We start from the raw sequence: 15,396 nt of genomic DNA, 5'->3' as shown, positions 1-15,396 counted from the left end.
GTGATGAGGTCGCAAGAACATTAACAGATTTAGAATCGCAAGGTGTCATTGAACGTGTGCAGGCTTCTCTCTGGGCCTCACCCTTAGTGATTTTGCAAAAACCTTCCGGCAAATTGAGACTTTGCGTGGACTTCAAAGCAACAGTGAATCCACAACTAGTGACTGCTACTTTTCCTTTGCCCCGCCCGGAAGATCTTTTTGACAAACTGTGCCCGGGAAAATATTTTTCAAAGTTGGACCTAGCAGATGCGTATTTGCAAATACCGGTGGACGAAGAATCCCAGCGCGTATTGGTGGTTAACACGCATCTTGGATTGTACAGATTCAAAAGACTGCCATTCGGGTGTGCATCCGCCCCTGCATTGTTTCAGCAATATTTGCAAACTATTTGTGCGTCGGTCCCTACTGCAGCAAACTATCTGGACGATATAGTGATCTCAGGAAAGACAGAAGCGGAACATTTACAAAATATCCGAACATTATTTCAGGTCTTGCGACAGAATGGTCTTCGCTTGAGGAAGGACAAATGTGTGTTTTTTGCTCGTGACTTGCCATATCTGGGCCATGTCCTTAATGCCCAAGGCATACATCCGAGTCCTGAGCACCTCCGTGCCATACAGGACTTGCCTTCGCCGCAAAATGTGAAGCAGCTACAGAGTGTGTTGGGAAAAATTAACTATTATCATAAATTTCTTCCTCATGCCTCTTCAATTTCAGCTCCGCTTCATCGCTTCCGCCGTAAAGGTGTTCCGTTCGTCTGGTCGACGGAATGCGAACGCGCCTTTCGCCAATTGAAATCGGCGTTGCTTTCACATACTTGCCTTACGCCATTCGATCCCCAGAAACCCCTTTTGTTGATGGTAGATGCATCGGATTTCGGGATCGGTGCTGTGCTTGCGCACAAAGATGGTTCGCATGATCGCCCTATTGCCTTTGCGTCCAAATTGCTCTCGTCAAAGCAAAGACATTATTCCCAGATAGAGAAAGAAGCTTTGGCTCTCGTGTTTGGTGTTACAAAGTTTCACGATTTCTTGTATGGTCGTCACTTTACCATCATTACAGACCACAAACCTTTGACATCGCTTTTTCATCCGAACAAGCCTGTACCTCCACGTACAGCGCAGAAATTCATTCGCTGGTCTCTTTTCCTCTCGCAGTACCGCTACGATATCTTGTACCGGTCCACTGCTAAGCACGGAAACGCAGATGCGTTGTCCCGTTTGCCTGTTGCTGAGGATAAAGCATTCGATTCTTCCGAACTTGCTTGCATGTTCATTGATGCGGAAACCGATGACGTGGTCGAATCGTTTCCGATTGATTTTCGTCGTGTAGCTACAGCCACAGCTGCAGACCCTGTCCTTGCTACCGTTTTGCGTTTTGTTACTACGCAATGGCCCTTGTCGAAGTCACGGATCGAGGATCCGATGGTTCGCCGATTTTTTGCTCACAAGGAGAGACTTTTTGTACGACGTGGTGTTTTGTTGTTGCGTTCTGATAATGATCAGTCTAGGGTCGTGGTCCCACGTTCGTTACAGTCATCTGTCTTAAAGCTTCTCCACCAAGGACATTGGGGTATAGTGCGTACGAAACAACTTGCTCGTCAGCACTGTACTTGGTTCGGAATCGATGCTGCGATTACGAATATGTGCTCTTCTTGCGTGGCGTGTGCCGAACAACAATCCGCACCGCCGCGGAAATTCTTTGCATGGCCGAAAGCCACTTCCCCTTGGCAACGCTTACACATAGATTTTGCTGGTCCATTCTGGAATGCTCGATGGTTGGTTGTTGTCGATTCCTTCAGTAATTTTCCTTTTGTTGTCCGGATGTCTTCCACGACGTCCTCTGCCACCATCCAAGCGTTGTCTGCTATCTTTTGCATTGAAGGTCTTCCGCAGACTATTGTTTCTGACAATGGTCCACAATTCATGTCCGCAGAATTTCAGTCATTCTGCAAGGCCAATGGTATTCAACATCTGACATCCACGCCGTTTTCGCCTCAGTCAAACGGTGCCGCTGAACGTTTGGTCCGGACTTTCAAGTCACAGATGTTGAAGTTGAAAGAGTCGCATTCTCGGGAGGACGCGTTGTTGCTCTTTTTGTCTTCGTATCGCTCTCAGCCCCGCGATGGTCGCTCGCCGGCTGAGTTGCTTCACGGTCGTCCTCATCGAACCTTGATGTCTTTGCTGCATCCGCCGCATCAGGTTCCTGTGCAGCGGCAGACTCCTGCTTTTGCTCCTGGCGACGTTGTATTCTATCGCAACTATCGCGGTTCACGGCGTTGGCTCGCAGGGCGCATTCTTCGCTGCCTCGGCCGCGCGATGTATTTGGTTTTGGGGGCCTCTGGTGAGGTGCGTCGGCATCTCACTCAGCTGCGCCTCTGTCGTCGCCTGGGTTCTGCCGCTCCCCGTCTGCTTTCAGCGACGGAGCCGTCCGGTCAGCGCCCTGGGGACCCATCTACTGGCTCGCCTCATCCCCAGGTGTTACCGACGATGCCTTCCATTTTGCCTCATGGCGTCGCGCAGCCGCCGTCGCCGCAGCAGCCGCCGCCGGCGCCGCCCGCAGTGGACGCTTCGCTGCAGCCGCCAACCGCCTCCCTGGGTCACGCGCCGCCGATCGCTTCCCGTGACCAGCTGTCCTCCGCCATGGAACTCTTGCCCTCTCCGGACCCCATGGCGTCATCGCGCGTCGGATACCCCGCCGCAATGGAGGTCGAGCCTTCGGCCACTCCTGTCTCATTACGGGCGCATACGCCGCATGTTGACGTGCACCCTGGAGTAGGTTTCCAGGCGTTTCCTAGCTCCCCTCGGACCGAATGGCCGGGTGCGGGTGGCACAGCCTCGCCTGTTGTTAGGCTCCCCACCTCATCGCATACGTCAACATGGGGCCCTCCCCACGGCGGGCGGAAGCCTTATAACACGACCGTTCGCCGATTTGCGGGGGAGGAATGTGGTGTCACCGCCAGACACCACACTTGCTAGGTGGTAGCTTAAATCGGCCGCGGTCCATTAGTACATGTCGGACCCGCGTGTCGCCACTGTCAGTACTTGCAGACCTAGCGCCACCACATGGCAGGTCTAGAAAGACGGACTAGCACTCGCCCCAGTTGTACGGACGACATTACTAGCGACTAGACGTACGCAGCCTTCCTCTCATTTGCCGAGAGACAGTTAGAATAGCCTTCAGCTAAGTTAATGGCTACGACTTAGCAAGGCGCCATTTGTAACATTGCATGTATCTTAATGAGTCTCACTTGTATCATGAAGATTGCTGTATTCATCAGAGAATTAAAGTTAAGTATATATTATAAGCTACGTACTTTTCTTGCTACCATTCAATAGTTTCCTGTTCCAGAATTCACGCCCGTCTGCATTAGTTAGCGTGCCTTCGGCTACCTCCGAGTGGTGTGGCTGTCTTGCTACGCCACAACAGTTTCAGTAGCCATTGTTTAACGTTGAAAAAGTGTTTAATCTGTTCAACAAAAATCCCGTCCAGGCCCGGGGCCTTCCTTAGCTTGCATTTCGCTATGGCTTTGTCCAGATCTGCCATTGTGAGAGGGGTGGTCAGAGTTGAATTTTCTTGGTGTTCAATCCTGTCTATTTTGGTGTCCGACTTCCTGATTTTGGTGTCGGGTTTCCCATTCTTGAGAAGCTGGTGGGCTATTTGGTCGGCTGTGACGGGAGCATGTCCTGGAGAGAAAGTCGGGTCATTGTTGAGACGTTTAAGGAGTGTCCAGGCTTTCTGACTGCTCCTTTTCATGTCCAATTCGTCTATTGTCCTCGGCCATTTCTCTCTCATGGTTTTAGCTAGTGACTCGGTTAGCTGCTCGCCCGCAGTGATAGTTTCCGCGGATAGAGGGTTTGCGTCAAACAGTGTCAGGTATTGCTGCAACTGGTCCTCTAATTCTGGCGTAAGGCCTTCAACATAATTGCTTCTGCATCCTCTAGGGATTGATTGCTTGGAACACCACTGCACAGCCTTCACGAAATTGTCATAGAATCTTGGTACAGGTGGTAGGTTGTTTACAGAATCTTCCATGAGGTTTTGAAAGGTTGACCATTCTGATTTCTTAAAATTGTACCTACGGCGAAAAGGTACGCTATGGGGTTTAACAACAGATGTGATCTGGCACATTATTGGACGGTGCTGGGTGTTTGGTATTGGTGAGCAAACTCCTTTTGAGCATTGGGACGTTACTTGATGGCTAACGAAGATGAGGTCCGGGTTATAACCTCTCCCCCATCTGCCACTGTTGTAGGAAGCAGGCAGTTTATTGTCATGTATCAGTTTTAGGTTGTTTAGCTCGGCCCAGCAGATCACAGCCGTGCCATTGTCGTCGTCTTCTTGGTAGCCCCACTGCGTACTGTGGCTGTTGAAATCACCGATTACAAAATTAATTCTGTCTTTATTAAAATTGTTTACGTTGGAGCTGGAAAAGTCCACAGTTGGTGGTTTGTACACTGATGTAACAGTGCAGTCACTAAGTTCAATGGTTAGCACTTCAGTATCATTGATGTCGTTTATACTGCTTGAAAGGATCTGTATGTTTGGCCTGGTAAAGATTGCGCTGCCATACTGTCGGAGTGGCCTTTCAGCTACTAGTCGCATGCCGTTTATCTTGGGTCTTTTGAGTGTGCTATCTCTGTGAGTTTCTTGTAGACACAGGACGTCACATTTCTCTTTCTGACAGAGGTCTTGTAGTAGACGTTCCTTGCATGCAGACAGGCCTTCAATATTTACAGAGATAATCGTCAGTGCTGGGCCAGATAAGGTCCTTTTTCTGTAGGATTGTCATGTTGCTTCTGGAGTGAAAGGATCAGCCGGTATAAAACCGCCCAGGGGACGCCCGAGTATGTGTATTGCATTCACATACTCTTCGTGGAGGCTCCTTTCTCGTCCCCTAGTGGGATGATAACAACAGTCTATGTGGTCTGTCTTGCAGAACCTATCCATTTTGAGTGATTTGTTAGCTGTAATAATCAAAATTGCTATGACGACATGATAGTAAAAAAAAAATGGTTCAAATGGCTCTGAGCACTATGGGACTCAACTGCTGTGGTCATAAGTCCCCTAGAACTACTTAAACCTAACTAACCTAAGGACAGCACACAACACCCAGCCATCACGAGGCAGAGAAAATCCCTGACCCCGCCGGGAATCGAACCCGGGAACCCGGGCGTGGGAAGCGAGAACGCTACCGCACGACCACGAGATGCGGGCGACATGATAGTCCTTAATCCAGTCTCTGTACTGACGCCGTCGATTAGGTCAGGTCTGTTTGTAAGTACAAGGTTTAAAATATTTCCATTGTGTGTGGGTTGTCGAAGTAACTGCTCAACGCAATTTTCGGAAAAAGTGTTCAGCAGAACTTCACAAGACTGTCTGTCTGTACCCCCTGCAATTAATTCATAGATGCCGTAGTATATACAACGTAGGTTGGAGTCGTCTCCAACTAATGTTCAGTTATCTGGGTATTTCCGCGCTACTGACCGTTAACTTTCTTTCAATGACTCTAAAACCATCACAGTAGAATACTTGCTTGTGACTGTTATTATTATGGAAGTATGAATTAAACACGTAACCTCATTACTTGGAATCATATTACGTAGAACATATTCTACAGTTAAGGATTTTCACAAATATGATGAAGTTCAAGAGTCAAATAATAGTTGGTGTTTTCAAAGAGTAGTTATTGTTCCACATTTCTTGTTATATTCTCCAAATCGATAAATATGTTGTGTTATACACTTTCTAAAGTGTCATATATATATATTTCTTCATTTTCAAGCTATCTGCATAACAAATTTCGTAAACATTCGATTCAGCCGTTTACTCGTGAAAGCCTAACAGACAGAGTTACTTGCGCATTTATTAGCATTGATTCGGTAAATGACATCAGGTAGCGTTTAAACTGTACATGTATTCATTTGTACAAGCCAGTATTGAAATTTCGACCGAGTGGCCACTGAACAGTGCAAATAATTGTGCTCTAGCACGTATGAAAACCTGAAACTCGTCTGACATAAATGTATGTAGTCTTTAACTGAAAGAATGTATTTCCATTCCACTTGATCGCGGCCGTACGGCCGAAGATGGAATAGTGCTCTGTGCAAATAGATAATTTAATGGTTCTCTTTTACTCAAGGTATGAGAAGTTATAAGAAACTTTGAATTAATATCTCACTGCCCATATTCACTTGATTTACAACCGAAGGAAATCATTTTGTTCCCAAACGCCAAACAAAAAATTCGTGGACAGAAATTTTCATCACGGCAAGAAGCTGTTTAACCCTTCCAAAACCACATTTTTGAGGCACCATAACAGTGGAAGAAATATTTACGGAGTTGTTTCGAAGGTATGCAAAAATGTATAAACTTCAGGGATCAGAGCTTTGAGAAACAATAACGATATTTGCACCGAAAACGATTTTTTGGAAGAACTTACAAGGTGGTATTCATGCCCATTAGTTGTCATTGCAGTTTGGAGGTTTAACATTTTCAAGCAAATTTGGAGATAATGTGGCACTATTTAGCAATATTGCATGCAGAAGAACTGGTAGAATTACTTTTCATTGGGACAGGAACGGCTATTATCGAGGAAAGAAAATAACATGAGGTGTAACCAAAATCTACCAGATAGTTGGATCGCAAATTCAGCTGCAGCAAGGCGCCTTCCAAAGATTGTATTTGTAATTTTGAGAAAGTTTGTCAGGGCTTGCTTTATCAAACTATTAGCCAGTTATTTAAAAAAATGGATATAATTTGCTTAAATTTTGTCTTATGAAATATATATTCAAAATGAATAGTATAGACACTGTTAAAAGGAATAGGAGTTATAGTTTCGACTATCACCGATAAGGTGTTGTTAGTTGCATACACGGCCGCCAGAGTTCTTACGTCAGTAGACAGCCAGTTCGCGTCAGTTGTGATCAAGATGGCTACCGTGTAGCATTACTTTTGTTTCTGCATCTGCATACTTATTCTTCAACGTACCGTACGGTGTGTGGCTGAGTGTGACTTGTTCCACTACTAGTCAATCCTTTCCTGTCCCACTTGCAAATAGAACGAGACAAAAACGAGTGTCTGTATGCTTCTGGGAGGAGTAGATTAGCGTTTAAAGTCCCGTCAACAACAAGGTCATTAGAGAGGGAACACTAGCTCGGATTATGCATGAATGTGGAAGGAAATCGGCCGTGGCCTTTCAAAGAAATCATATCGGCATTTGCCTGAAGCGATTAAGGGAAATCAGAATGGCGGGAGGCGGATTTGAACCGTCGTTCTCCAGAATATGAGACCAGTGTGCAAACCACCGCGCCACTTCGTGGTATAAGGAGGTGAGTTCATACTGTAGGAAGGAGCGGGATTTTGATCGCACCCTGAGTCCTTCGCTTTGTTGTTACTTTCACAAAAGAAGCTTCGCCTTAACATGGTGGACATCCATAATCCGTAAGAGCTTGTCTGGCACCGTCGTAAAGTTGTCGCAAGACGAAATAATAAAATTCGCAGGTCCGACGGAGATCAAATGTTCAAATTTGTGTGAAATCTTATGGGAGTTAACTGCTAAGGTCGTCAGTCCCTAAGCTTATACACTACTTAACCTGAATTATCCTAAGGACAAACACACACGCCCGTGCCCGAGGGAGGACTCGAACCTCCGCCGGGACCAACCGCACAGTCTATGACTGCAGCGCCCGAGACCGCTCGGCTAATTCCGCGCAGCCGAAGGAGATCCTTCATCCTCTCAACGCCGTAACGCATTAACGCTTTCCGTAGCAACGGTTTGGCATGCCCTGACTACCATTCCATAAGAGAAGGATAACAGTCCTGCGAATGCAAGGTACGGGTCCAAACCTCTCGGACGATAATCTCGAGGGAAGGATCCTTTAAGAGAGACATGTTCAACATGCAGGGGAGGCGATACAGCGGTGCTGGTTGTGGCACATGTTCAAATGTGTGTGGATTCCGTAGGAACCAAACTGCTGAGGTCATCGGTACCTAGACTTACAACTAATTAAACTAACTTATGCTAAGTACATCACACACGCCCATGCCTGATGGAGGACTCGAACCTCAAGCGGGAGAGTTGGCGCGATCCGTGACATGGTGCCCCTAACCGTACTGCCGCTGCACACGATTTAAGATTACAGCTACGGTACAGTGACGAGCGAAACAAGTGGGTACCACATATAACAGACGGGAGTGAGACAGTGACAGATCAACGCATCACGTATTTGCGAAGATCGCACCAGATCACCTAGTTCATTACTGAAATGAAGATTAGGTGTCTGACCCACGGGACGCAAATCCCAATTAAAATCTCTGCGGAGTTTTACATAATAAATTAACTACATCCTCTATATAAAAACTCGCACGATCTGTGGAACAGCCAGATACTGAAGAAGCAAAAGGTCAGAAAAAGTGCAGGCTATTCCTCGGCCGTTATCAAGAACTTCAGTGATATTCTCTCTCTGTAAAATAACACAGTACCAGGAGATGGTTCAGGAGCCCCATTAAATAAAGTAGAAAATCCTGGAATAGAAAAATGCTCAAATAACACTTCTTGCAAAAATATCATGTCTGCATTTGAATCGTAAGTAAAGTGCCGCAGCACCGCAAGTCTAAGCTCAGAAGTAAGTCTGCTGACATTGAAGGTAAGAAAGGTATAGCCCTGCATCTATTTATGACAAAAACTATCCAGATGATTGCTTGCAAGTCAACATTAAACTCGTGTATCACAGTCCATGGCAGAATTAACGGATGAATCTGAATGTAAAAATGTGGACCCCTCACTGCCTCTCTCTCTCTCTGTTTTTTTATTTTTTTTATTTTTTAGCGATGCCGCCTGCTCAGGTTGAAAACGCTGTTTGTTGCGAGTTTGTGAGAAGGAAACTGCCGCATGGGGAAACGTGGTGGTGTCATGCGGAATTTCGATATCAGATACAGAGGATACACCTCACTCTTAAATAGGTGGGCGGTGCGGCTCCTGAGAATCAACGGGAACGAAAACTGACGGTACGTCTTTTACCGTCACGATTTGTGCCGATCTGGAACTGATCAGCAGCGGCCTTTGGCATGCTTTCCCCATCCGGTTGCGCATAAGAAGGGTGGCAATACGTGGAAGACTCTCAGGGATGTCCGGAAAGTCCGTCGATATAGTACAGAGCTCCGAAACAGATCTATCCTCACTTATTCTGAAGAGGCGGTCCCGACCTCGCGAGACACATCGAGGGGGTGGGATGAGAGGGGCGGGGGGGGGGGGGAGGGTGCTGGACGCTTTCGAATCTTGAACAGCAGGTGACATGTTATCATCTGGTCTGAACTCTGGGAAGGTAGAGGCCTCCTCCAACGCAATCTTTCCAGTATAGTGGAGAAGGGACGAGGAATGGTCCGACTGCTCCACATCTTGTGTCCGTCTACGCTTGTTTGGAAGTGGAGGTATGGCGGCACACAAGCTACAGCGGCGAAGTGCCTATGCCAGGTTAACGGCGGAAGTGGGCTAGGACCGTCGAGCGATGGCTTGCGCTGCTCCTCAGAAACGTGGTTAGGCACAATGGCTGTCAATTGGGGAACCAGGTCCGCAAAAGTTAGCATTTTACGTTGTGCACAATTGGATTTTCAGATCGTGGTACGACGCGGTCAATGTGTGCAGAGGTGTCCACTCTCATTACATATAAAACAAGTCCCTTCCTGTCCTGTGTCAATTATGTTTACCCTGTATCCAAGCACATGCAAATGAGAGGAGATATCCCGTTTGATGTAACTCCAATGTAAACTTGCATACGATGTTGAGCGGACCACCGTTCCCGCCGTATATTCCGTGTGTCCCAAAACCGAAGCACGGCGGTCTTGAGAAAACTGTTATTAACTTCGGGAGGAAGGTTAAACACCCTAACATTTGTATATTCCACCTCCGCGTTCGCCAGAATAATCGTACTGTTAGAGCCATCACAACGAGTGAAACGGACTTGTCCGTACTGCAAACGTAGCCTGTCAACCTGAAGCGGTTCGAGAAACTCGGCGTAATATACATACAACTCAGAATCGAAGTAAGCTCTATGAATCTGTTCTGAAGTTAACCTGATCGTGTCTACAAGCCAATCATGAATTTCTAGCAAACGCGGCTACGCATGCCGCGTGGACTTGTCAAAACTCAAAGTGATGGTACCTGTGCGTGAAATGCTCCTGGGAGCCGTGGACGACATCACGGTGCAGGCAAACGCCGCATCAGAAATGAATCACAAACAAGAGACGCCGAGAGTCAAACAACGATGTGACGACTCACCCGACACAGTACGCAAACATAGGAGCTGTCGTAGCGTGACAATAGAGGCGGAAACTACAGGCGGAAACTACCAGCCAGACGGGTGAACTGGGAATACGAGCTATGGAGACAACAGACGAGCTACAATTCTCTGAAACTGTCCCAGTAAACCGAAGCCGACCAGTCGCCTTCCCTACTATCATGCTTGCGTGATCATTCCGTTTCGGACTGCTTTGCAGCGGTACGACTAGACATTTAATCGAGGTTACTGTGCGAGGTAGCACACTACTAATACTGTATTCGAAAATTACAGGTTATTTTTTCCTGCTCATCTGCATAAATTTCTTTTTTTCTCCATTTAGAGCAAGCTGTCATTTGAAACCCAGGTAACACGTTCAGGGTAGGAAAGGATCAAACATCGACTCGTGGCAAGGAGACCCATCAGATAGTTCGTCGTTTTCACAGAATTAAGGGGAGGATTACTACCTTTGGCCCGAAAAAAAAAAACATTTTCTTTGAGAATATTTTCTCGGGATGTACTATGGATAACAATGTCAAATTTTGTCAATATGTTTATTGATATTTCCTCTACAAACTGGAATTTTTTCGACCGGAAATGTCGAAGAGGAAAGGCGGAAGTGCCGTCGTAACGAAACAAAATTTCGATGTAGACCTCCACGCGCAGTATGTCACAAGTCAGCCGGCTCGTCTGAAATCAAAATTGAGTTGACGTTAGCGAAGTATATAAGATTCTTTAGGAGTTGTACCTCGCTTAAGCTATTTGGACCATACGAAAAAAAATGGCGGCCATTTGAAAAAAATAGGATTTTTTCATCGATTTTCGAATTCGTCGGCCAAGTAAAAATATTTATAGTTGATGGATCGGAATAAAAGTGGTACAACTCCTAGACAATTTAGTTAGCTTCGTCGGAAACAAAGAATCATGCCAATCGGTATTGTAGATTTGAATTTACCCTACCGCTCGATAAAGTAAAAGTCATTTCGAGAAAAACGCATTTGAGGTTCTTACTACATATAAATGCAATATTATGCAACTTACGTTCAATCTGCTATTCCAGGTCCATAAACTAGTCCTTCCTCACAGAGGGCGTTCCGACCGATCTGCGCCATCCTTCGCTGCTCCAGAGCCGCTCGTAGGGCCAGTGACAAGCGGTTTTCTGCCGCTTGAATCCGGTGGTCGTCCGAATGCTTGGCGAACTGCTTCGAATAGAGTCCCAGGGTGACGTCCATCGTTATCATGGTCTTCAGAATTGCTGAATACCCTTCGTTGAAGCTGCTCTCTGCCAGGAAAGTCACAATCTCCACAGTATTTGCACCAGAATGCAAATGCTTGGGGGCTAATTTCCAAACACACGCGTTCATACTTTGATTCGAATTTTGTGTGTTTCGTCCCAAACACCGGTAAGTTAACTCGTCCTCCGAAAGGGCCTCGTAGATCGGGCGAGCAGCTGGTCATGTTGATATTCATCCAGATGTCCGGTAGCCTCTGCAATGCACCACTTGCACCAACTAGTTTCCCCAGCCGGACAATTTCGGTGTTGTGAGTGGTTATCCGTCGAACACTTGTGGAAATACGTTGCTCAAATTGCCTTCTTCATCTGTTACACTTAACTGGAATGCCGTCCGATTGCCAAGCCGTAGTACGTCGTAAGTTCCTTGATCACTTTATTAGTTTTAGTCATGGGCAAGCACATAGAATAATTTTTTGCTGCTAGAAAGTCGAAACTTCCGAAAAAAACTGGTGCGTGAAAAAGGTCCGTTTCAGGCAGGTGAATTTTTTTGTTCAACCGCAAATAACAAACATTCCCGTTCCGATCGCGGGAAAACCGTTTCAGGGGTGGATTCTGAACACTTTTATGGATCCAAAAATGGAATTTAAAATCGATTTTTTGAACTAAAAGATTGTAAATCTCCCCTTAACATTTATTTAAGAAAAACGTACTGATCAATTAAATTCCAGATTTGTTGTTGTTGTTGTGGTCTTCAGTCCTCAGACTGGTTCGATGCAGCTCTCCATGCTACTCTATCATGTGCAAGCTTCTTCATCTCCCAGTACCTACTGCAACCTACATCCTTCTGAATCTGCTTAGTGTATTCATCTCTTGGTCTTCCCCTACGATTTTTGCCCTCCACGCTGCCCTCCAATACTAAATTGGTGATCCCTTGATGCCTCAGAACATGTCCTACCAACCGATCCCTTCTTCTGGTCAAGTTGTGCCACAAACTTCTCCACAATCCTATTCAATACGTCCTCATTAGTTATGTGGTCTACCCATCTAATCTACAGCATTTATCTGTAGCACCACATTTCGAAAGCTTCTATTCTCTTCTTGTCCAAACTATTTACCGTCCATGTTTCACTTCCATACATGGCTACACTCCATACAAATACTTTCAGAAATGACTTCCTGACACTTAAATCTATACTCGATGTTAACAAATTTCTCTTCTTCAGAAACGCTTTCCTTGCCATTGCCAGTCTACAATTTATATCCTCTCTACTTCGACCATCATCAGTTATTTTGCTCCCCAAATAGCAAAACTCCTTTATTACTTTAAGTGTCTCATTTCCTAATCTAATACCCTCAACATCACCTGACTTAATTCGACTACATTCCATTATCCTCGTTTTGCTTTTGTTGATGTTCATCTTATATCCTCCCTTCAAGACACCATCCATTCCGTTCAACTGCTCTTCCAAGTCCTTTGCTGTCTCTGACAGAATTACAATGTCATCGGCGAACCTCAAAGTTTTTATTTCTTCTCCATGGATTTTAATACCTACTCCGAATTTTTCTTTTGTTTCCTTTACTGCTTGCTGAATATACAGATTGAATAACATCGGGGAGAGGCTACAACCCTGTCTTACTCCCTTCCCAACCACTGCTTCCCTTTCATGTCCCTCGACTCTTATAACTGCCATCTGGTTTCTGTAGAAATTGTAAATAGCCTTTCGCTCCCTGTATTTTACCCCTGCCACCTTTAGAATTTGAAAGAGAGTATTCCAGTCAACATTGTCAAAAGCTTTCTCTAAGTCTACAAATGCTAGAATCGTAGGTTTGCCTTTCCTTAATCTTTCTTCTAACATTAGTCGTAAGGTCAGTATTGCCTCACGTGTTCCAGTATTTCTACGGAATCCAAACTGATCTTCCCCGAGGTCGGCTTCTACTAGTTTTTCCATTCGTCTGTAAAGAATTCGTGTTAGTGTTTTGCAGCTGTGGCTTATTAAAGTGATTGTTCGGGAATTTTCACATCTGTCAACACCTGCTTTCTTTGGGATTGGAATTATTATATTCTTCTTGAAGTCTGAGGGTATTACGCCTGTTTCATACATCTTGCTCACCAGATGGTAGAGTTTTGTCATGACTGGCTCTCCCAAGGCCGTCAGTAGTTCCAATGGAATGTTGTCTACTCTGGGGGCCTTGTTTCGACTCAGGTCTTTTAGTGCCCTGTCAAACTCTTCACGCAGTATCGTATCTCCCATTTCATCTTCATCTACATCCTCTTCCATTTCCATAATATTGTCCTCAAGTACATCGCCCTTGTATGGACCCTCTATATACTCCTTCCACCTTTCTGCTTTCCCGTCTTTGTTTAGAACTGGGTTACCATCTGAGCTCTTGATGTTCATACAAGTGGTTCTCTTATCTCCAAAGGTCTCTTAAATTTTCCTGCAGGCAGTATCTATCTTACCCCTAGTGAGATAAGCCTCTACATCCTTACATTTGTTCTCTAGCCATCCCTGCTTAGCCATTTTGCACTTCCTGTCGATCTCATTTTTGAGACGTTTTTTATTCCTTTTTGTCTGCTTCATTTACTGCATTTTTATATTTTCTCCTTTCATCAATTAAATTCAATATTTCTTCTGTTACCCAAGGATTTCTACTAGCCCTCGTCTTTTTACCTACTTGATCCTCTGCTGCCTTCACTACATCATCCCTCAAAGCTACCCATTCTTCTTCTACTGTATTTCTTCCCCCCATTCCTGTCAATTGTTCCCTTATGCTCTCCCTGAAACTCTGTACAACCTCTGGTTCTTTCAGTTTATCCAGGTCCCATCTCCTTAAATTCCCACCTTTTTGCAGTTTCTTCAGTTTTAATCTACAGGTCATAGATTGTGGTCAGAGTCCACATCTGCCCCTGGAAATGTCTTACAATTTAAAACCTGGTTCCTAAATCTCTGTTTTACCATTATGTAATCTATCTGATACCTTTTAGTATCTCCAGGGTTCTTCCATGTATACAACCTTCTATCATGATTCTTAAACCAAGTGTTAGCTATGATTAAGTTGTGCTCTGTGCAAAATTCTACCAGGCGGCTTCCTCTTTCATTTCTTAGCCCCAATCCATATTCACCTACTACGTTTCCTTCTCTCCCTTTTCCTACGCTCGAATACCAGTCACCCATGACTATTAAATTTTCGTCTCCCTTCACTATCTGAATAATTTCTTTTATTTCATCATACATTTCTTCAATTTCTTCGTCATCTGCAGAGCTAGTTGGCATATAAACTTGTACTACTGTAGTAGGTGTGGGCTTCGTATCTATCTTGGCCACAATAATGCGTTCACTATGCTGTTTGTAGTAGCTTACTCGCATTCGAATTTCCTCTTCATTATTAAACCTACTCCTACATTACCCCTATTTGACTTTGTGTTCATAACCCTGTAGTCACCTGACCAGAAGTCTTGTTCCTCCTGCCACCGAACTTCACTAATTCCCACTATATCTAACTTTAGCCTGTCCATTTCCCTTTTTAAATTTTCTAACCTACCTGCCCGATTAAGGGATCTGACATTCCACACTCCGATCCGTAGAACGCCAGTTTTCTTTCTCCTGATAACGACATCCTCTTGAGTAGTCCCCGCCCGGAGATCCGAATGGGGGACTATTTTACCTCCGGAATATTTTACCCAAGAAGACGCCATCATCATTTAATCACACAGTAAAGCTGCATGCCCTCGGGAAAAATTACGGCCGTAGTTTCCCCTTGCTTTCAGCCGTTCGCAGTACCAGCACAGCAAGGCCGTTTTGGTTATTGTTACAAGGCCAGATCAGTCAATCATCCAGACTGTTGCCCTTGCAACTACTGAAAAGGCTGCTGCCCCTCTTCAGG

General features: G+C 45.3%; 1 protein-coding gene across 1 annotated transcript in view; it reads left to right on the top strand.

Annotated features, from left to right (window-relative positions):
* The first annotated feature begins 549 nt into the window (after positions 1–549).
* The window catches only part of LOC126092516 (uncharacterized protein K02A2.6-like), a 160,929-nt gene continuing 146,082 nt past the window's right edge, over positions 550–15,396 (top strand). The window contains exon 1 of the mRNA XM_049908143.1: positions 550–2,978. Coding sequence (XP_049764100.1) covers positions 858–2,978 — 2,121 coding nt within the window. The 5' untranslated portion in view covers positions 550–857. The remainder of the gene's footprint in view (positions 2,979–15,396) is intronic.

Source organism: Schistocerca cancellata, chromosome 7 (genome assembly GCF_023864275.1).
Source record: "Schistocerca cancellata isolate TAMUIC-IGC-003103 chromosome 7, iqSchCanc2.1, whole genome shotgun sequence".
Lineage (NCBI taxonomy): Eukaryota > Metazoa > Arthropoda > Insecta > Orthoptera > Acrididae > Schistocerca > Schistocerca cancellata.
This window is presented reverse-complemented; position numbering and strand designations above follow the sequence as displayed.